Source organism: Haematobia irritans, chromosome 3 (genome assembly GCF_050003625.1).
Source record: "Haematobia irritans isolate KBUSLIRL chromosome 3, ASM5000362v1, whole genome shotgun sequence".
Lineage (NCBI taxonomy): Eukaryota > Metazoa > Arthropoda > Insecta > Diptera > Muscidae > Haematobia > Haematobia irritans.
In genome coordinates, this window is record NC_134399.1 from 220,665,009 (window position 1) to 220,688,044 (window position 23,036).

The following is a 23,036-nucleotide window of genomic DNA, read 5'->3' on the forward strand; positions in this document are numbered from 1 at the left end:
GTAGAAATAAAGAAAAATTGTGTTAAAGCAAATATTGCTGATGAATGCTGTTGTGTTTTGTTTGTACTCACATGGACATGGAATTTTTTGTACATTTTTGGAAATTTTATCCTTAGTGTAACCAGGCTTTTCAGCTCTTTCGACCCCAGGACATTTGAATACTTTACATTTGTCTATGTTAGATGGGTGCAGCTCTTTTTGATGAATGATGACATTGTAAGCCTCACAGCTTCTATAAGAACAAACAGAGCATTGATAGACCATATGCTGATGTTGTGCTTTTATATGATCCAATAATTGATTTGGCATGGTTATGGCTCCCTCAATCAAATTGCAATAGGGACATTCCAAGTATTCATTTGTCATTAACTCACGGCTATGTTTTGCCAAATGATCGAGAAATTGGTTTGAATCATCTGTTGAATAATAACAATCGTCAACCATGCATTTGTATAAACCCAAATATTTGACATTTTCTGGGTGAATGCGATATACAGGTCTCGCCACTCCTAGAGGCTTTGGTTCTTCTACAATTTTATGTAAAGAAGGTCGGGGTGGTGTTATCAATTGATTGTCGCAAATTTCAATATGACAACGCTTTGACGCTTCCTTCGACGACAATCGAGGAGGCGATATTGCACTCTTAACACACTTTTCATTTGCATGTATATGCTTTTGATCCAATTGATATGTGGAATTATCAAAGGTCTCATCCAAGCAAGCCTCATTACATACGGGTATATCATCATCCGGCTCTCCGTTTTGCATTTCTCTTGGTATGGCATTACATATTTGTTCTTCGTTGACGCTTTGCTCTTCCTCTTCGGGTCCATCACTTATTGCTGCCAGTACACATGTTTCCACATTACTTTCAATGGCCTGACGTTGATCATGATGTTCTCTCAAATGTTTCATTACATTTGCTTTATTCAGTTGAACAAAATTACAAATTTTACAATAGTGCATCTGAATAGTCATTATATTGGATGGATAGCGATACATAATTTGTACACTTGAATTCTTACAGGGTTTGGAATGTAATATATGCGATTCAATGTCTGCTTCAAATGGTTTGGCCAATTTACATCCTGAACATTGATAGGCGTATTCACCGGTATGTGAGGCATAATGATCGTATAAATTCATAAAAGGTTCTATTAGTTCATCTTCGCAAAAAGGGCATAGGACAGAATATGTGGTTAATCCATGATTACTTGCTTTCGAGGAGGTTGCTTCTTTGGCAAAGGGAGTATTTGCTATAAGCTCATCTAATTGGTTGGATGTTAATCTAGATACATACGATTCCGATTTGTGCATGCGGACATAATGATTTGTCAAGTCTGAAGGTCTGGAGCTACAAAGGGCACAGAAGGTAGTATTATTGGATATCATGGATGGGTCATTGTTAGGCCTTTTTCGTAAAGTTTTTTTGCCATCTGTGGATTTTTTTCTGTTACAGTTCGTGGAGACAGGCATACTGCGTGAGGCAACTAAGTGTACGTCTAAAACATCCGCTTTCTTTGGTCTGGAGAGCTTCTGTATTTCATCTTTGGTTAATGGATTTAATAGAACTATGGGTTGATTTTCTATGATATTTCTTTTTAGTTTAGCTAAACGAAATTTTTCAAAATCATTTAATTCTGAATCAGAATCGGAATCGGAACTACTGCTGTTGTTTGCCCAGAAATCTGACTGTGAATTTCTCCTAGAGGCGACTGAAGAGCGTTTGCTTTGGAGGGATCTTCCTTTTTTGCACAATAGTGAGCTTGTGGCGGTTTTGTTTGAAGTCAGTGAATAATTAGTTTCACTGTCATCCGTTGAATTTTCTCCTTCCGAATTCACATTCTTCACAAATGATTGCGGGGATGATGGGCAAGAACTAAAATCAGCACCATCACGTGAATCCTCAGACTCTGGATTTAATTGTTTCGATATGGCGGTACGAGCTTGCATACTTGAACGCCGCTTATTATCATTTTGATAGTCTGTAGATTGTTGTCCACATAACAATTCTGATATTAATGTTTGAGCATGGATGCTTGAACGTCTCTTTGATCCAATAAGCTGGGGCAAAGAGTTTTGTATTTGTTCGAAGCCTTTAAAGGAACATTCTAATTCTTTGAAAAGACGATCAGCTGTTATATGGTATTTGCCTTTTCTCTTTGCATTGTCCGGGGCATTCAAAGATTCGCTAGAGCCGTTCACGCTTTGCGATTTATTTTCTGTTGCAAGAGGTCTGTCCAACGTGTCCTGATCAACTTTCTTCATTAAATCTTCATTTTCCAAGGAGTTTGTTTTGTTTTCCTTATTTGCCTTGTGATTTTCGCCAGTTTTTACAACATTTTCGTTCACCTTATTGGGCCGACTTTCCTCACCAACTATCCTCTCAATGCATGCCATTTGAGTTTGTTCATTCGTTGGCTTATTTGGCTTTGGCGAATTGTTATTATTAACATTGTCATTATGATTATTTTTTTTCGTATTCACAGGTTTTTTATGTGATTCCCACATGGAAGCAATTCTTCCTTCGTATGGTTGCAAGGTATCCATAAGTATTGAACATATAGTTTCTGTGTTTTTTCTTGCGAATGCCATTTCGGACAGTTTTTGACGCTTAGGGGATCCTTTATTGGTACTATTTTCTGCTTCCGATTCTGACGACATATCGTTGATTAATTTTCGTTTTTTCTCGCAATGGCCAGATTTTTCTTGTCGTGGTGAGCCCATATTTTGATTATTTAATAGTGCAATTGCTCTTTGATCGAGACAGTTTATTTGTTCACAGTCATCAAGGGCACTCACATCATTTTTATGATTGTTCTCATCACCCGTTGTTATACTGTACGATTGTTTATCTGAACAAAAGTTAACATTCTCATCCAAAGTTGCAATTTCATTGTTTTCGTTTGGTATGATAGGACAAGAGTCTTCATCTTCTGAATCTAGTGATATTGTGTCGATTATCATAGGAATAGATGAGAATTTTTTGTTCTCATTTTGATTTTTGCATTTTACATTTACTTTTTCATTTGCATTCGTATGGAAATCTTTCATTTGTTCTCGAGCATGTACATTTTTATTATTAATTTTATTATGATCACCGGAAACCTCTTCAATTTGCCTTAACAATTCATCTGAAATTTGATTTAAAAAATCACCCGTCGCTTGCTTTTCCTTGACTTCAGGATTGCTAGGCGATTTAGTTTCAATGTTTTTGTTAGCACTATTTGGAATTTCTTTGGCATTATTTTTGTGTTCATCTTCATCATCGGAGCATAGATTAATATATTGATTTTTTACATCATCACTGAATATTTTAACTATTTCCTGAGGAATTTTCTAAAGGGAGAAAATGTAAGAGAATAAAATTTTGTTGAATATACACAATAGAGATATCGTGGTATAAAGATGATGATGATGTGCATGAAAATAAGTTTGGTTGAGAAATTCAATTTAATATCTCAGCAAAAAAAAAAAATGGAAGGCACCACTTTAAAAGCACTTCCAAAAATGTGCTACCAAAGAAGTTCTTTATTTTAACTACATAGGAAGTTCTTTTAGTTCTATTTTTTATAACTTGCATTTTTCATATTTTTAATGAGTAATTTTAACTTTTTTATCTCACATAGGTTAAAACCCGATTAAGAATTAATAAAATGGTATAAATTATTAACCCTTTCACTACCGAAATAAACCTATTGATAAAAACTTTTATTTTTCTTCTGTTTTTACTTGTACTAAAAGCATGTAACATAGAACAAAAATTGTCATTTTGAAAACCTACCTCAATTACTTCAACAGCTATATGAACTTGTTCTGAAAACCTGATTTTCCAATTGTGACCAAATGGACTTACGAAAATAACATCTTTCAAAGTGTGAGAAAAAAATACCGCAAAGAAAACCGTAAAAGTATAAGCTATAGTTTTTGTATAAATGTCCATTTACTAGAAACATACAGTACAAAAATTGTCTCAAATTTTCGTATTTTTCGATTATTGTTAAAGAAGTTTATAAAAATTTATTTTAGACCTCACCAATATGGACAATATTTATAGCTTATTTAGATTAAAGCCTCTACTTTAAAATAACATCGAGAAATAAATCGAAACTAAGTGGGAAAATAGAATTTGATGTCTTTTTCGAATGTCCTTCTAAGTGGACATCAGTACACACAAAAAAAAAAAAATTGTTTCTGATTCAATCACAAAATTAATTGATCCAACTAATTTTTTGATTGAAATGGCTTTAATCACAGTATCAATTAAAAAATTAATTGACAGTCAATTAAAAAATTAATTGATCCAATTAAAAAAATAATTAATTGTATTTGGCAACACTGTAACATGAAAGAGTAATTTTTCTGCGACTGCTGACTTATCTGAGTTTTTTTAAATTTAACAACAAGTTATCCATATATTTTTTAATGAAAACAATCTACATCATTCCTGCTGTGCGGAAAACATCGAGTTATTTGGATTTTCACAATAATCAACAGCCATCTCAAGTTTTAATTTTTGGCATTATCTTCATTTGTTTACCGTGCTATTTTCTTCAGTTCTTCTTTACATAAACACACCTACATTTAATGGCGCCCGCAACATCAAATATTGTTTGCCCAGTGTGCAAAGAAAATTTAACAAAAACATCTGGTGGTGTCTCCTGTTTTATATGTTGCAACTGGTTTCATCGTAAAAACTGTTCGCAAATTACGGATGATGCTTATAATTTGCTAGCTAAAAATAAAATTATACGCTGGCGATGTCAAGAGTGTTCGTCCTTCAGCATATTGCATGACGATGAAAAAATATGGAAAGCTCTTAATTCTTTGACGTCAAAATTAGACAATCTAATTCAGAGCCTGCCGTCTACTATTAAGAAGGAGATTGACAATAGCTTTTCCTCCATAAAACAAGAGATTGATGCCAGTCTTTACTCTATCAAAAACTCGATCGAAGAGGAAAGGTCATCGAATAGAGAGTATCAGTCCCTAGTTAATGCCAGATTGGATGCTTTGGAGCGCGAAAACCATAAAGTACGACAACAACAATGTAGAAACGATATTCTCGTCTACGGTCTGCCACCTAATGTTGAACCATCCCTAATGGCCATAAATATAGGGAAAGCAGTTGGTGTTGATGTAAAGATGGAGGATATTGACTGCTGTTTCTGGCTGGGTAAATCTAAGAAGACGATGTTAATTAAATTCTGTTCTGCCATTAAAAGAGATGAATTAATGAAGAAATACTTCATCAAGAAAAATCTCAAGCTGAACCAAATCGTTCCAACTGAAATAGGATCAAGGATTTACTTAAATGATAATCTGGCTCCAGCGGCTGTCAAAGCGAAAAATATATGCAGAAGTCTACAGAAGAACAGACATATAAAAAACTTCCGTATAATTGCATCAATTCCTGCTGCCAGGGTAACTCACATCAATGGTGATAAATCATTTTATAATGCTTTTCAGCTATCCTCATTTGCATCCGAATGCGGCGAAGGAAACTTTTTAATACATCGTCGCCCGGGTCGCAGAAGTGCTGCACCTCAATCCGCTATTATTGGAACGCCTCGGTTTGGAACTCCTTCCGCAAATTGATGGATGGTAATTGGATCTATGGTTGGGTGGGTGGGTAAGGATATGTGGTTTATGCTGGCATAAACTACATATCGTTACACTAGACTCTAATTACTACTTCCATTTGTTATGGTAGGGTGGGTGGGTTAGTTATCGGGCTAATTCTATTTGACTGCTAATCTGAGGGAAGTTTCGTTCATTTACCTCGTATGCTTATGCTTATGATTATTACTATTATCTATTTACTAACTTTTTCCTTTGGAAATTTCCTTTGTTTTTATTTATTTACTTTATTTCTATATATTGAGCGAGAATTCCTTCATTTTTTGCAGTTCATGATATAATTAGCCCGATTCGATGATTTCGAATGTTTTCTCTTAGCTTCATTGTAGTCAGCAATGGAAGAATATGTTTTTTTTTATGTTATTAATTTTTAGGTTTTACATTTTCCTAACGCACATTTTTATAAATTCTTATTATGATTTCGGCTAGCTGTATTGGTGATATTGTCAGTGACGACTCTTATATTCAAAGATTCTGCACTGGTAATAATTTAAATATTGGATTTTTTAATGCTCAGTCCTTGAAACCGAGTTATTCATCTTCTAAATTCGATGAGGTGAACAACATTTTGAGTAATGGACTATTGAATATTATAGGAGTCTCGGAAACATGGCTTAAATCTTACGTTCCCACTAAATCAGTGAATATATCGGGATATAATCTTTTTCGGAACGATCGTTCCGGCAGACGCGGAGGAGGCGTCGGATTATACGTATCTAAAAGTCTTAAAAGTAGAATTGTGGCTACATTATCTGATTCAAATTCTTGCGAAGCATTGTTTGTGAATATAACTTCTGGAAACTTAAATTTAGTTGTTGGGATTGTTTACCTGCCGACTGGTGATATTGACGCATTAGAAACGTTTACTACTGATATTGTTAATAGATTTTCTAATGTTATTATTATTGGTGACTTCAACTGTGATATTTTGGATCCTAGGAAATATTCTATTCTTAAGTTCATGCTTACGCGGTGTAATTTGGCTGTTTTGCACAATGATATTCCGACACATTTTGATGTGACAAGGCATTCTTCTTCTTTAATTGATTACGCTTTGGTTAGTGATCCAGGTGCAATCGTCAGTAGTAGTCAGTTCAATTTCCCTGCTCTTAGATCCAACCATGCTTTTATGCTAGTGCAATATCGTCTACCTATGTGCAATGTGCCTGAATATGTCACTTTTCGTGATTACGAATCAGTTGATATGGGATACTTATTAAATGACTTATTCTCTAATGATTTTGTCCCTATTTACAGAACTAATAATACTGATGTGCAACTTTTCCACTTGAATAGTATACTGATTAATTTGTTCGAACATCATGTTCCCGAAAAGACACGTCTGATTAGGCACGGCAAACCAATTTGGTATGATGATAGGAACATAAAGGATGCTATCATTAACAGAGATCTGGCATATGCGGCTTATTTGGAGTCGAACTCAACTAGGGATAAACTTATATATAGAGAGTATAATGCTATTGTTCGGAGAAATATAAGACGTGCTAAGCGATCATATGGTGTTCGCTTGTTCAGCGGAACTACAAGTTCTAAAGATCTCTGGTCCAAGATTCGCTCGACTGGTGGTCTTGATTCTGAAACTTCCTGTAATGCCAACTGTGATATAGATGTTGATAACTTGAACAATTATTATACTAATGTGTCGTCCCTTTTTTCGCCTAGTTTAAGTACTTCTTACACTTCTGATATGCGTGACAATCGTCTCAATTTTCGTAGAGTTGATCCCTTTGAATTACATAGTGCAATATTTAGTATTAGGTCTAATGCTATTGGGACAGATCATATCCCAATACGGTTTATCAAGTTGATATTTCCGTATATACAACAGCACATTCTCCACCTGTTCAATACTATCTTAATGACTTGCAACTTTCCCTTGGCATGGAAGCTGGCAAGAGTCATTCCACTAAGGAAAAAAGGTACATCAGGTTTTAATTGTTCTGATTACCGACCCATCTCTATTCTGCCTGCCTTGTCGAAAGCTTTCGAAATATTAATTAAGGATCAGTTAGTGGATCATCTCAATCGTTTCTCGTTGGTGGATACTAGTCAATCCGGTTTTAGGAGGTTTCATAGCACTACCTCGCTTATGATCAAGTTGACTGATGATATCAGGCGTGCGATGGATAATCGTAACCCAGCCATTCTGGCTGCTCTGGATCTGAGCAAAGCTTTTGACTCTGTAGATCACAACATCCTGTGCTATAAACTTAATCATGAATTCAACTTGTCAGTGTCATCATGCGAGCTAATGTCCTCGTTTCTGTCTGGTCGTTCGCAGTTCGTGTCATATCGGGATCAATGTTCGGGTGTCAACACGATACTTGCCGGGGTACCCCAGGGCTCTATATTGGGACCGATTCTATTTACGTTGTATGTGAATGACCTACATCTTTACGTTCGGCATGTTAACTTAGCTATATATGCTGACGATATTCAGTTGCTAAGTACAAGTAATACGGAGGATCTGGATACCTGTGTCCAATCTAGATGATGATATTGGTCGTATCTGTGAATGGGCCCGTTGCAATAAACTTAGGATTAATGTAGATAAGACTAAATGTATAGTATTTGGTGGATCTCACAATTTACGTGCTAATAATTGTATTGTTGTCCAGAATAGTGTTGTCGTTCCGTCTAGTTGTATTACTTCGCTCGGATTCGAACTTGACACCGGTCTTACATTTGGCTCACATATCGCCCATGTGTGTGCGAAATTGAATTTTGTACTTAAGAAGTTATATTCCCTTAATGTTATATTTCCTACACAAATTAAATATATGTTGGCACATTCCTTGCTCATGCCGCATATACTTTACGGTATTGAGGTCTATACGGGTGCTAATCGATCCTGCGTTAACAGACTTATTTCGTGTTTTCATGGTATTCTTCGTTTTGTTTACGGCCAGCTATGTAGGAGGGACTACGACTACTTTGCTTCGCAGTTCTTGGGTTGTTCTTTTAACGATTTTGTATCCATAAAATGTCTTTGTTTCTCTTTTAATGTCATAAAACGCAGACAACCTTCTTATCTTCTGCATAACTTCAATTTTTTACACTCCACAAGAAATTCACAACTCCGTGTGGAACATTTCAGTCACAACATTTTTGAGAAATCTTTTGCAATTCGCATAACAAGGCTATGGAACCATTTGCCTGCTATTGCTAAGGATTTTTCAATTTCTTCTCATACATTTAAAGATAGATTGATTTTGCATTTTCATAATAATCGTTTGAACTAGTCATGTTTCTCACTGACAATAATTTTATCACCATTTATTTTTTTCATAATTATTTTATTTTTTTTTTTATAAAAGTGTGCGTTAGGTTTTTTAGTTTTAGGATATTAGTTTTAAACATCACATTTCTTTGTTTTTATTTTCATAATTTTCATATATATTTCGTTTTATTATAGTATTTTTCACTTAATGTTTTTAAAATATGTATTAGTTAGTTTAATCATTTCAAGCAAATACCTGTAATCATTTGTATTATCTATCAACATATAGTCCGCATGGGCTCGGTTTGATTAAATAAAGATGAATATGAATAATTAATATTATTAATTTGTGTGATTGATTTTTATTTCAATTAAAACATTTGTCGATTCAATTAAATTTTTAATTGAATATTTTTTAAAACTCAATTAGGACTTTAATTGGAAAAATTTTCGTGAATTTTTTTTCTGTGTAGTGAAAGGGTTAAAATTTTATCGAAAAACATCGAATCGAGAAAAATTATGAATTTTTGAAAATATTTGAGGTCATTGTCTAATGCTAAAAATCATAAAAAATTATAAAAATTATTGATTTGGCAAAATATTACAAAATTTTTTAATTCAGGAGCGATGCAAATTCAGTGCAACGGTAATTGAAATGGTGGACATCGGTCCTATGACAAACCCATGTTAAATTCATCGTTTCTGCGCCACTTTTGAACCACTTATAGATCCAAAAGGAACAATTTTAATGGAGTAGTATCCTGTTGTTGTTGTAAAGGGTGATTTGTTAAGAGCTTGATAACTTTTTAAAAAAAAAAACGCATAAAATTTGCAAAATCTCATCGGTTCTTTATTTGAAACGTTAGATTGGTCCATGACATTTACTTTTTGAAGATAATTTCATTTAAATGTTGACCGCGGCTGCGTCTTAGGTGGTCCATTCGGAAAGTCCAATTTTGGGCAACTTTTTCGAGCATTTCGGCCGGAATAGCCCGAATTTCTTCGGAAATGTTGTCTTCCAAAGCTGGAATAGTTGCTGGCTTATTTCTGTAGACTTTAGACTTGACGTAGCCCCACAAAAAATAGTCTAAAGGCGTCAAATCGCATGATCTTGGTGGCCAACTTACCGGTCCATTTCTTGAGATGAATTGTTCTCCGAAGTTTTCCCTCAAAATGGCCATAGAATCGCGAGCTGTGTGGCATGTAGCGCCATCTTGTTGAAACCACATGTCAACCAAGTTCAGTTCTTCCATTTTTGGCAACAAAAAGTTTGTTAGCATCGAACGATAGCGATCGCCATTCACCGTAACGTTGCGTCCAACAGCATCTTTGAAAAAATACGGTCCAATGATTCCACCAGCGTACAAACCACACCAAACAGTGCATTTTTCGGGATGCATGGGCAGTTCTTGAACGGCTTCTGGTTGCTCTTCACTCCAAATGCGGCAATTTTGCTTATTTACGTAGCCATTCAACCAGAAATGAGCCTCATCGCTGAACAAAATTTGTCGATAAAAAAGCGGATTTTCTGCCAACTTTTCTAGGGCCCATTCACTGAAAATTCGACGTTGTGGCAGATCGTAAGTCTATTCATGATGAAATGTCAAAGCATACTGAGCATCTTTCTCTTTGACACCATGTCTGAAATCCCACGTGATCTGTCAAATACTAATGCATGAAAATCCTAACCTCAAAAGAATCACCCTTTATTATTGATAGTATATTAATGTTAGAATTAAGAGAATTGTTTTGAGTAGTATTTACAATGTTGTTTTAAGTAACTGTATAAGGCCTTTGTAAGGCTTAGTTACATATGAAAATAGATAAATAAAATTTTACTACGTTTTGTATGTTTATTTTGTTTTGCCTAAATATGAAATGTATCATGTGCCCATTGCTTATTATATGCTCTACATATTATGATCAAAATCGATACATTAGGCAACTGCTTAAAGTTTATAAAGTAAAAATTATGAAAATTCTTTACTTTATAATGTATGTTAAATTGGTGGTTTTTATACGATTTATTCTAAATCGGGCTTTTAAGATCTCTAAATATGCAAATAAAAAGACTTTACTTCATTTTTTTATCCGACGTTTCGTTGGTAATTTCCAACTTCTTCTGGGATGAATTTTATTGAAATCTGGCAACGATAGAAGTACCAACAACCAAAGATAATTGAGTATAACAAGATTAAGCATTGTGCTCTTATAAAGAGAAAGCAAATGTCAAGGTGTAGAGGGCTATGAGAAAAAAATTGTTTTGTCAATTTTTTCCAAAGCAGCTCTGCCCAGGAATAAATTCATAACGACAATATTCACATAAAATCATAATGAATATTCGCTTTAAAATACACATACGTTTTATTTTAATTTTCTACAATCATTTCGGTATTGCTTTTGTGGGTTTTTATTCAGAAATGTATGAAAAACACAAATGTTATGATATTTTCCGACGCAAACGGCAGTACATTTGAGAGACACGTCGACGCAAACTTTATGATATTTTGTTGGCAGAGTCCTCTGGTGCTTCAGTTTTGCTATGACAAGACTGCATCTTCTTCTCAATTATCTTTGCCAACAACTGTATACAGTAGTAAGTTCGGCCGGGCCGAATCTTAAATACTCACCACCATGAATCAAATATAATAGTTTCCTTTGAAAATTTCAGGGAGGTTTGATGACAGATATTTTCCCAAGCAGATCAGTGCGCCTTCTCTACCCTCAATAAGTGAAATCGGTCTATATGGAGGCCTTACCAAATGGACCGATAAAACTAAATCATATACACTTTGTTATGGGTCTGTAATGCTAGTATATTTTCAATTTGTGGCAAATCGGATAAAAACTACAATTTCTAGAAACCCTAGGAGTTAAACGGGAGTTCGTTGTAATGGGGGCTATACCAAAACATGGAAGGATACAAACTACGGATTCTAGAAGCCCAGGAAATAAAATCGGGAGATCGGCCTATATGGGGGCTATATCAAAACATCGACCGATAATCACCATTTTCGGCACATCACTTTATTTTCCTAGAATACCTCTACATTTCCAATTTCAGGCAAATTGGATAGAAAATACACTTTCTAGACGCCCAAGAAGTAAAATCGGGAAATCGGTCCATATGGGGGCTATACCAAAACATGGACCGATAGGCACCATTTTCGGTACACTTTTTGATGGTCCTAAAATACCTCTAGATTTCCAGTTTCAGGTGAATTGGATAAAAACTACATTTACCCCAAATCGGGAGGTCGGTTTATATGGGCACTATATCAAAACTTGGACCAATATATCCCATCTTCGAACCTGACCTGCCTGCAAACAAAAGACGAGTCTGTGCCAAATTTCAGGACGATAGCTCCATTATTGAAGGCTGTAGCGTGATTACAACAGACAGACAGACGGACATGTTTATATCGTCTTAGAATTTCTCCCTGATCAAGAATATATACTTTATATAGTCGGAAATCGATATTTCGATGTATTACACACGGAATGACAAACTTATTATACCTCCGTCACCATTCTATGGTGGTGGGTATAAAAACAGAGAGTATTAAGAAAACAAGAGGACGAAAATTTCTCTTCTATAAAAACAACAAATGTCAACCGTATAGATGTCGCACGATGCCTGCAGCTTTGGTATAACCGACGTTGCGGTCGAAGCGCTGTTTTGATAAATTCTTTATTAAGGCGTCGGCAGTTATAATTTCAAATTGTTTGCCAAAAAATTTAATAGAATGAAAAGATTTATATAAAAGAACATTTGTTACTACAAAGTAGGTTCCAAATCCTATTTTTCGTACGTTTCATAAGGCCGGTAGAGAACTGAACTGGGTGACGCCGACGCTAACTGTATGATATTTGAGAGAAGCGCCGACAAAAACTGCATGACATTAGATAAATTTCCTCATGACTGCCACATACTGTCGCAGTTTCGCTTGACAGTTTCGTTCTCTTGTTTTCTTAATACTCTCTGACAAAAAGGGGGACAAATTACATCTATGTGGAGTACCATAAGTCAATCTCTAAACTTACATGTAGTCTTTTTTCATATTTTCGATATCATTGTTAAAAGGTAAAATGTGACGGCACACCAACACCAAGGCAGATTTAGTAAGGTAGTTTTAGTATTAAAAAAACAAAAATGTCAGTCGCCATATTGAAACTTTGATTGTCAGTCAAATTGAATTAAATTTCTCACTTGTTGAACAATATGTTCAACAAGTTGGAAATTTAAAATAGAGAAAATCTGGAAATGATCGATGTATGCTTCGAAATATGATACGGTCTACAAGAATAATTGAAGTAATTCTTACCATCAATTATGAGGATAATTTATTTCGATACTTTTCTGTCATAAATTTAAAGCAAATTGAAAATTCAAAATTTTTGGTATAAAATAATTTTATTTTGAATTGTTATTTTTATTTGTCACAATTGTCTATTAAACATTGGCGTAGCTACACACAAAAAATTATCACCAACATTTTTTCAATTAAACACTTAATTGAATTTGGAAACGGATTCAATTAAAATGTTAATTGATTCAATTAAATATTTAATCAAATCCGAATAAAAACCAATTAAAAAAATGATTGATATTTGTTACGTTTCCAATTAAAATATTAATTGATTCAATCAATTTGTTAATCAATTCGGAAATAATTTTCAATTACAAACGTGATTGAAAATTTTTCCGTTTCCAATTACACATGTGATTGATCCAATCATCTTTGTGATTGAAATTGAATAATTTTGAGCTATGGAAAGAGCGAAAAGAGAACAAGAGAATGGGTATTTATGCACATTGTTGAATGATGGAGAGATCAGTCTGTGGAAGTAACTCGTAGCGAACGGTTGAGTTTTTCTTTTTCGCGTAAATTGAAAAACATTATTGGCGACATTCTGTCTGCTGCGTGCGAAATGTGTGCATAAATGCATTGAACGCAACAACAAATCATAGCAAAGGGTTGAAATAAATAAAGTGTGCAACAACAAATGGCCACGTGGTAAAGGTTTGAAAAAATATATGGCAGAACGCATTTGAAATTACCTGTGTGGTATTGTAAAAATGGAAAACAATCTACGGTTATTGAAGGTAAGTAATTGTGAAATGTGAATACCATTTTCCATTTAAGTCTGTTTACATTAAACGGACTAAAATAATATATTTTTATTCATTTCTTTTAACATAGTAAGCAATTTTATTTCGTGAAATTGACCAATCAACTCCATCGTTTTATCAAATATGTAAGAATATAAGAATATGTTTGCAATCAAAGGAACTTTTAAAATTGTAAATTTTTTTTCACTCCTAGTTTTCTTAAAACCAAGAGCGGTATGGGTTTGTTGGAAGATTCACCTTGATGTTGCGAAGTAGCGTTTGTATTAAATTGCAGTTTTGTTTTACCTGCCTTTTTCAGTTTGTACCCAAGTAGAGATCAGTATACCTATCTGGTATATAAAATAATGAGCTCAATTATATAATGGTAAAAAGTTCTCTTTTGAATTTAAAAATATGTATTTTCCATTTATATTTTTTTTCTATTTCCAGAATTTCAAAGTATCATCAATATAATACCAAATATTACATTGCTTTCCTATTATTTTTGTCTTTGATTGATTCAAATTTTAATAGACGATTTCAATATGTGGACATTTTGCAAAGGAATTGATACTAAAATTAAATTACCGAGCTCCTTAATACACCTTTTTATGCTAAAAGACTACAACTCCAAAGGAAGATTATAAATCTGCAACCTGGAACTAAGAATTGGACTTGATATTCTATGCAGGTAATGTTAAACAAATTAACTTTTAATTGAACAAAATTAAATTCGAATTATTCTGTTTACTTTCAGAAAAACTAATTTAGCTTACAGGCTGCTGATTTATTGCGCATCTAAATATGTTATTAGAAGGAACATTCTGACATGGTTATTATGATAAGGAAGATAATGATTTATATATTTTATTTTTTCACCCTTTAGTTGTATTGATAGTAATTGTATGTGTTATGTTAGAACAAAACACACAAATGACAAGAACCAAATTTATTTATCTATTGCATAATTCAAAAAATAATAAAATATTGAATATGTTTTATAAGAAACGCATATTTTTTTTATTTCAAATAAAACTAAATACGATTTTGGGGGCGTAATATAAATTTTTTGATTGAAATTTATAGCCAATTTCAATTAATTATTTAGTTGAATCAATCAAATAGTTGATTGATTTGTGTCGCGAAATTAATTAAAATTTTAATTGATTCAATTAAAACTGTGATTGAATTTTATGTTAAAAATCAATCACGTTTTTAATTGATTCACTCACACATTTAATTGGTTCCGTGACAAAAGTCAATTAAATTTTTAATTGAAAATCGTGTTGGTTTTCAATCAAAATGGGTGATTGATACTATCATTTTCGTGATTGAAGACATTTCAATTAAAAAAATGATTGAATCCGCGATTTTCGTGATTGAAATCAAAAAATTTTTTTTTGTGTGTAGCAACATTTTCGTAGGAGGTAAAAGCTACGATGTGTGCTCATTGTGAAGATACCTCAAAAAGAGAAAAAATAAATACTTATAGATGGGAAGAAACCATAATATTTAATTCAATGATATATAATCATGATTTGAAGAAATACTGAATGGTATTTGGTAGGGGGAGATGAAAAACCCATAAAACCCCTTTAGCTACGCCTATGCCATTAAGCAGATACCGACAATAAAAATTCTGCTCAAATGAAAAAATTGTAATCATCTGATAGCTTGAAACTACCTTCCTAAATATACCTTGATGAACACTATAATATTAACCACAAATTCAAAATAATTTCAAAAATAAATAAATAAAAACTAGATGATTGAACTTAAACTAAATGAGCGCTAATGTATAAGCAGCATTAGTGTTGTCTTTGTCCTCTTTTATGTGTATTGCGCATTGAATTCTTTGTTGTATTCTTAGACTCTCTAAAGTGTATCGTTTGTTTACTCTTCTCTCTTTGTCTAAGATTTTCACATTCTCCAAACCTGCTGTATGTCCGAACCAGAGAATGAAGCCGACCCATTTTTGTCGGCGGCGGCGGACACTAAATTTTTGCCTCCGGCGGCGGCGGCTTGACGGCTGAGCCGATATAAATTTGTTCACTCGGCGGCGGACAATTATCCATTATAAAATCAATTTGAAGTTAATCGAATGGTAATGAGATTAGTTGTACAACCTATCTTACAAACAAATTTACTTTTCGTTCAAATTTTCTGAGCTAAATTTTTGCTAAATTATTATAGCAGATTAAATATGATTGGTTGTGTTCAAAATTTTGGAAAAAATACGACAATTCAATAAACATTTTTCTGATTTAAATCGATATTTTTCATTACTTGGCGGCTAAATTTGAGTCGAGGTGAGTCGACATATTCGGCGGCGGCGTCGACTGGCAAAAAATGGTCGGCGGCGACTGAAATCGGCGGCGCGACTCGGCGGCTTCATTCTCTGGTCCGAACTCTATGCAGTGTTGAGCCAAAGCTGTCGTTTGTTTTGCTTTTCTTATATCTGCTTCGTGCTCTGTTACCCTCGTCGCTAATCTACGTTTAGTTGTCCCCACATACTATTTGTTGCATGTTTCTTTGTCTATGCATTTGATTTCATAGACTACGTTGTTTGTTGTGTTTTTGTTATTTTTATACCCTCCACCATAGGATGGGAGTATATTAACTTTGTCATTCCGTTTGTAACACATCGGAATATTGCACTAAGACCCCATAAAGTATATATATTCTGGGTCGTGGTGAAATTCTGAGTCGACCTGAGCCGTCGACTCCGTCCGTCCGTCTGTTAAAATCACGCTAACTTCCGAACGAAACAAGCTATCGACTTGAAACTTGGCACAAGTAGTTGTTACTGATGTAGGTCGGATGGTATTGCAAATGGGCCATACCGGTCCACTTTTACGTATAGCCCCCATATAAACGGACCCCCAAATTTGGCTTGCGGACCCTCTAAGAGAAGCAAACTTTATCCGATCCGGCTGAAATTTGGTACATGCTGTTAGTATATGGTCTTTAACAACCATGCAAAATTTGGTCCACATCGGTCCATAATTATATAAAGCCCCCATATAAGCCGATCCCCAGATTTGGCTTGCGGAGCCTCTAAGAGAAGAAAATTTCATCCGATCCGGCTGAAATTTGGTACATGGTGTTAGTCTATGGTCTTTAACAACCATGCAAAAATTGGTCCACATCGGTCCATAATTATATATAGCCCCCATATAAGCCGATCCCCACATTTGGCTTGCGGAGCCTATAAGAGAAGAAAATTTCATCCGATCCGGCTGAAATTTGGTACATGGTGTTAGTATATGGTCTCTAATGACCATGCACAAATTGGTCCACATCGGTGCATAATTTTATATAGCCCCCATATAAATCGAGCACCAGATTTGACCTCCAGAGCCTCTTGGAAGACCAAAATTCATCTGATTCAGTTGAAATTTGGTACGTGGTGTTAATATATGGCCTCAAACACCCATGCAAAAATTGGTCGAAATCGGTCCATAATTATATATAGCCCCCATATAAACCGATCCCCAGATTTGACCTCCGGAGCCCCTTGGAAGAGCAAAATTCATCCGATTCGGTTGAAATTGGGTACGTGATGTTAGTATATGGTATCCAACAACCATGCAGGAATTGGTTCATATCTGTCCATAATTATATATAGCCCCATTAGAAACCGATTCCCAGATTTGACCTCCGGTGCCTTTTGGAGAAACAAAATTCATCCGATCTGGTTGAAATTTGGTACGTGGTGGTAGTATATGATATTTAACAACCATGCCAAAAGTGGTCCATAATCATATATAGCCCCCATATAAACCGATCCCGAGATTTGGTTTTGGAGCCTCTTGGAGGAGGAAATTTCATCCGAGTCAGTTGAAATTTGGTACATTGTGCTACGATATGGCCGTTAACAACCATGCCTAACTAGGTCCATATCGGTCTATAGTTATATATAGCCCTCAGATAAATCGATCCCCAATCACACAAAAATTGGTCCATATCAATTTCAATTCTGGCTCTCTACGTACCGTGCAATCGATTCCATATCGATTCGTAATTATTTGTAGACTTACCTACACATATCCTTTTTATCTAATATATACCATGTATGGACTAACTCACAATTTAGAAAACGATATTAAGAAGTTTTAAGATACCACAACCCAAGTAATTCGATTGTGAATGACAGTCTTTCGTAGAAGTTTCTACGCAATCGATGGTGGAGGTAACATAAGATTCGGCCTGGCCGAACTTACGGCCGTATAAACTTGTTGTTTTTGTTTTGCTAAATATTGCATTTAATTTTTTGCTGGGCCTGTGAGCGAAGGTTATTGATTGTCATATATTATTTCTTTAAGCATTGCAGTTTCTGTGAGTTTTGTAATATATGAGAGGCTGTAATATTTTGTGATATTGCCAGATTGATTAACGTCGGTAGTATTTTGGGAATTTGATTTGTTAGTGGCTTTCTTAATTAAATTATTTATAATGTGTTGTGAGAATTAGTTGTTGAAGAGTATATTTTTTTTACTTTTTGTATATTTGATTCTTGAAATTTGTCATCACATAATTTAATTGATTTTTGAATTATACTCAAAGCTGTATTTATCTTTTGTTTAAGTGGTTGGGTCGAATGAAAGTTTATTATTCTTCCCGAAGCTATTGATTTAGTATACCATTCTGTTAATATTGAATATCTATTTCTGTTTAGTTTTATGTATAAATATGGTAAGCAATTGTTATTCTCCTTTTGCGATTGTTACTTTATAATCTTGAAAGGCTCCCCACCCATGTAAATAAACATTAAAGATATGAGAAATTAAAACCAAACTACAAAGTCCCGTATTTAAGTATTTTTTTCTCGAGTTGACAGGATTGTTGATGACATCAGCTGGGCCAAAAGTATGCATGCAATGGAGAATATATTTACGTTTGTCGTTACCAAACGAACAAGATTACATTTTTCGATAAGTCGTACCGTACAACTTCCGTCTGATTTGGCACCGTAGGACTTCTTGATATTCACAAAACTCAAGAGAACAAAATTCAAAATTCATATTGATCAAGAAGAAATTCAAATAAGAATAATTTTTATTGCCGTGCATAAGTGTATGTTGGTTTGTACTAACACTATGAAATACAAGAGTAAGTTTGGTGATTTTGTATCAGAAATATTGGACAGGATGATTATTTATTTATATTATTTTCATTAAAATAAATTACAATGGACTACTAACTGTGAATAAAGTGCAATTCAAATTATCACAATCATAGACCAAGAAAATATAGAGACATACCTTGATAATTCACCATGATTTGTTTATTTGCAGTGCGCAGTCATTCCACTCAATTGCGCAGTCAAGTGACTCAATTTCTTTTTTGAAAACGAGAATTACCGTACAAATCAGTCAGTTTGCATTAAAAAAGGTGTGGATGTATAGAATTTTATATGTTTTTACAATATTTGGGTATTTCATCAAGAAAACAAAGGAAAGAAAACAAATTAAAGCCAAATTCAAAAATCACTCAATTGCAGACGAAATAGAGCCATCTACGGTGTGCAGACAAACTACAGCCGTAGATGGAAGGTATAGACATCACTTGAGATGTCTATACCTTCCTTGGTCTATGATCACCATAGACCAAGGAAGGTATAGACATCTCAAGTGAATTCACCATGGTTTTGTTTATTTGCAGAGCGCAGTCATTCCACTCAATTGCGCAGTCAAGTGACTCAATTTCTTTTTGGAAAACGAGAATTACCGTACAAATCAGCCAATTTGCATTACAAAAAAGGTGTGAATGGATAAAATTTTATAAGCTTTTACAATATTTTGTGTTTCATCAAGAGAACAAAGGAAAGAAAACAAAAATAAAGCCAAATTAAAAAATCACTCAATTGCAGACGAAAAAGAGCCCTCTATGGTGTGCAGACAAACTACAGCTCTGTGAATTCATTTGAGATGTCTTATATTTAATTGGTCTATGATGATCACAATGTGAGAACATATGCTCCACACTCCACAAAAAAATGGGCTTCAATCATGATAATAATTGATCCAATTAATTTTAAATTGAAATTCCTTCAATGACGGAAATGATAGTACACAGAAAAAAATTTCACGACAATTTTTCCAATTAAAATTTTAATTGAGTTCTAAAAAATATTCAATTAAAAATTTAATTGAATCAAAAAAATTTGTAATTGAAACAAAAATCAATCACAAATAGTATCAATTAATTTTTTAATTCACCTTCAATTAATGTTTTCATTGATACTATCATTTCTGTGATTGAAGACATTTCAATTGAAAATTAATCAATACAATATCAATCACCAAAGTCAATAAAAAAATTAATTGTTTTAATTAAAAAATTAATTGATACAATTAATTTTTGTGACTGAATTTTGTTTCAATTAAACAATTTGTTGAACCAATTAAATTTTTAATTGAATATTTTTTAAAATTCAATTAATTAATTGGGAATGTTTTGGTGATAGTTTTTCTTATGTCCTTTTCTTTGGAATACTACTCATGTAATTGCCGTTCTTCCACAAGTTAGAAAACATGTCATTTGGTAGACAGGCATTTTTAAACTAGATCAAATTTTTAGAGTCCCTAAAAATCGGATAGCTGGTTAAGATATAAAATATAAAACATGACTGGGGGTGGATCACTGGTGAATGCATTAATAATTTTAACGATGTTGTTAACGTACCAATTAACGAATACATAACACTTACCTTATCATCTAAAACCATAAGATTCTTGTATTGCGTTATTATCGACTGCTCGATTCTTTTAAGGTCACTAAGTGAATATCTGTAAAATAAGCATAAAAATGATTGATTATTATTACATGGCCAAAAACATTACATCATATTTAAAGAAGTGATATACTCAACTACAAGTTTATCTTAGTAAAACTCTATAAGTTTTAATACACAACTTCTAATTTAGATTAACAGATGCTGATCATGTGATTCCCAGGCTTGTACATAGAATATTGTATCTATAAAACGTTAACCAACAATAAAGAAAAATATGTACATACATTGACAAGTATGAGTACACTGAAAAAAAATATTGTCGTGAGGTTAAAGATTTCATGTCTTTAAAATACGAATGCAAATTTTTCTTAGCATAGAAGACGTATTTCTCTAATATAATTTTTTTTCCTTGTCCAAAAGTCGATAAAATTTTCAATGAAGTCGTATTATCCTTATAATTAAGTGACTTCACATAAAAATGGGTATCATAACATGAAAGAAAAAATGTTTGGTCTAAGATCACCTTGACTTTAATAATTCAGAAAAATTTTTTAAATTTAATGAAATTGTCTTTAAATTTGTTGTCTTTTTGCATCATGACTACAAAGCAAAAAATCGTTCAAATATAGGACATGTTTTTCAATACTTTATTTTAAAGATGTTTTTTACTTGAAACATATCATAATTTCTACTGAAAGTCGAGTCTTAATTTGAAAAATAAAGTAGTCGTTAACTTTTAAAGGAATTTGATAGCATATGAAGAACAAAAGCAGAAAAAGCGAAAAATTAAAATTTGCTTCCTAGAAGCAAATACACAAAACCTATATTTAAACGAGAATTGTGTCTTAAAAGTATCCTTACTTGTATTCTCCGCTTCTTTGGCTCGGAATCAATACCAAAATTTTTAAAGTAAAGACAAAATCTTTGGAACCGGGCATGCTTTTTTTTCAGTGTAGAATCGGTTGTATCTGATGTCATCCGCTTCAAATTTCAATTCTAATATTCAATGCCAACAAATTGGATTTGCACAACAATCCACATTTGATATAAAAAGAAATATCACCAAAATATTTCCAATTAAAAGGTTCAATGGAACAGTTGAAAACGTAGTCAATTAAAAAAATTAACCCTCTCATGCCCAATGTTACCTATAGAAATATTGTGCTTATATGATTCTAAGTCTCGTTATTTGCTCGACATGCGATTTTTTTGCATTGTGTGACGAACCAGGATAGCAAGGACTTTGAATTTTTTCATTTCATGTTTGAGTCAAGACTAACATATATAGCGCGTAAAATTTTGTTAAATTCGTGCATTTTAATTCGGGCATGAGAGGGTTAACTGATAAAATAAATTTTTAATCAATAACACTAGTTTATACTCAAAATTTACACTTGATGAAAATCAACTTTTCTTATGTATTTTGAGCTGCTGAATTCGAAAAAAAAATGTTTAAAAATTTTTTATTGAACAGTTTTTGAGATATGCCGTTATTTTTAAATTTTCGCTCTTTTTTCATTAAACACAATATATCTCGAGTTAGAAATGTCCGATTATAACGTTGTTGGTACTTAAATGAAAGCTAATAAGATGACGAATAATCTGTGATAAATTAAGTGGTTCAAAATATCAATGCGAAAAGTCAACATTTTCAAAAAAAAAAATACATTTCTCTGTGGCCGAGAGAAATTTTTGTGTAGGTGATTGGCTCATATATGCATGATTTCACATCATTCAATTGCTTATAACTTTGTCATTTTTCGTTTGTCGTTTTTCTTCTAGTTGGTCTTATTACTTACGTTAGAGTATCGTCTATACGACCGTGAAGAGAAAAAAATTTTTAATGGTTTATACTTTTCTGGCGGAAAAGGTCCATTGTAAAATAAGATTTTTTTGAAAATTTTGATTTTTCGCATTGATATTTTTTGAACCACTTAACTTCTCACAGACCCTATTACACACGATTATTCGTCATCTTATTACCTTTCATTTAAGTACCAACAACGTTATAATCGGACATTTCTAACTCGATATATATTGCGTTTAGTGAAAAAAGAGCGAAAATTTAAAATAACGGGATATCTCCAAAACTGTTCCATAATTTGCTCGAATTCAGCAGCTCAAAATACATAAGAAAAGTTGATTTTCATTAAGTGTACATGAATTTTTTTTGTAAACTAGTGTAATTTATTAGTCCTGTATATACAGACATATCGGTCTGTATATCCATGACTAATAAATACATATATCTATATAACTATCGAATTATATTACTTTCTATCTGTCGTTATACCCGCATATCG

General features: G+C 33.4%; 1 protein-coding gene across 2 annotated transcripts in view; it reads right to left on the reverse strand.

Moving 5' to 3' along the window:
* Window positions 1–23,036, reverse strand: part of LOC142232301 (uncharacterized) — a 38,318-nt gene that overhangs the window by 4,136 nt on the left and 11,146 nt on the right. For both annotated transcript variants that reach the window (XM_075303055.1, XM_075303054.1), the window contains 2 exons: window positions 20,707–20,785; window positions 72–3,339 (listed from right to left, as the gene is read on the reverse strand). In XM_075303055.1, the coding sequence (XP_075159170.1) occupies window positions 72–3,339; window positions 20,707–20,785 (3,347 nt within the window). The remainder of the gene's footprint in view (window positions 1–71; window positions 3,340–20,706; window positions 20,786–23,036) is intronic.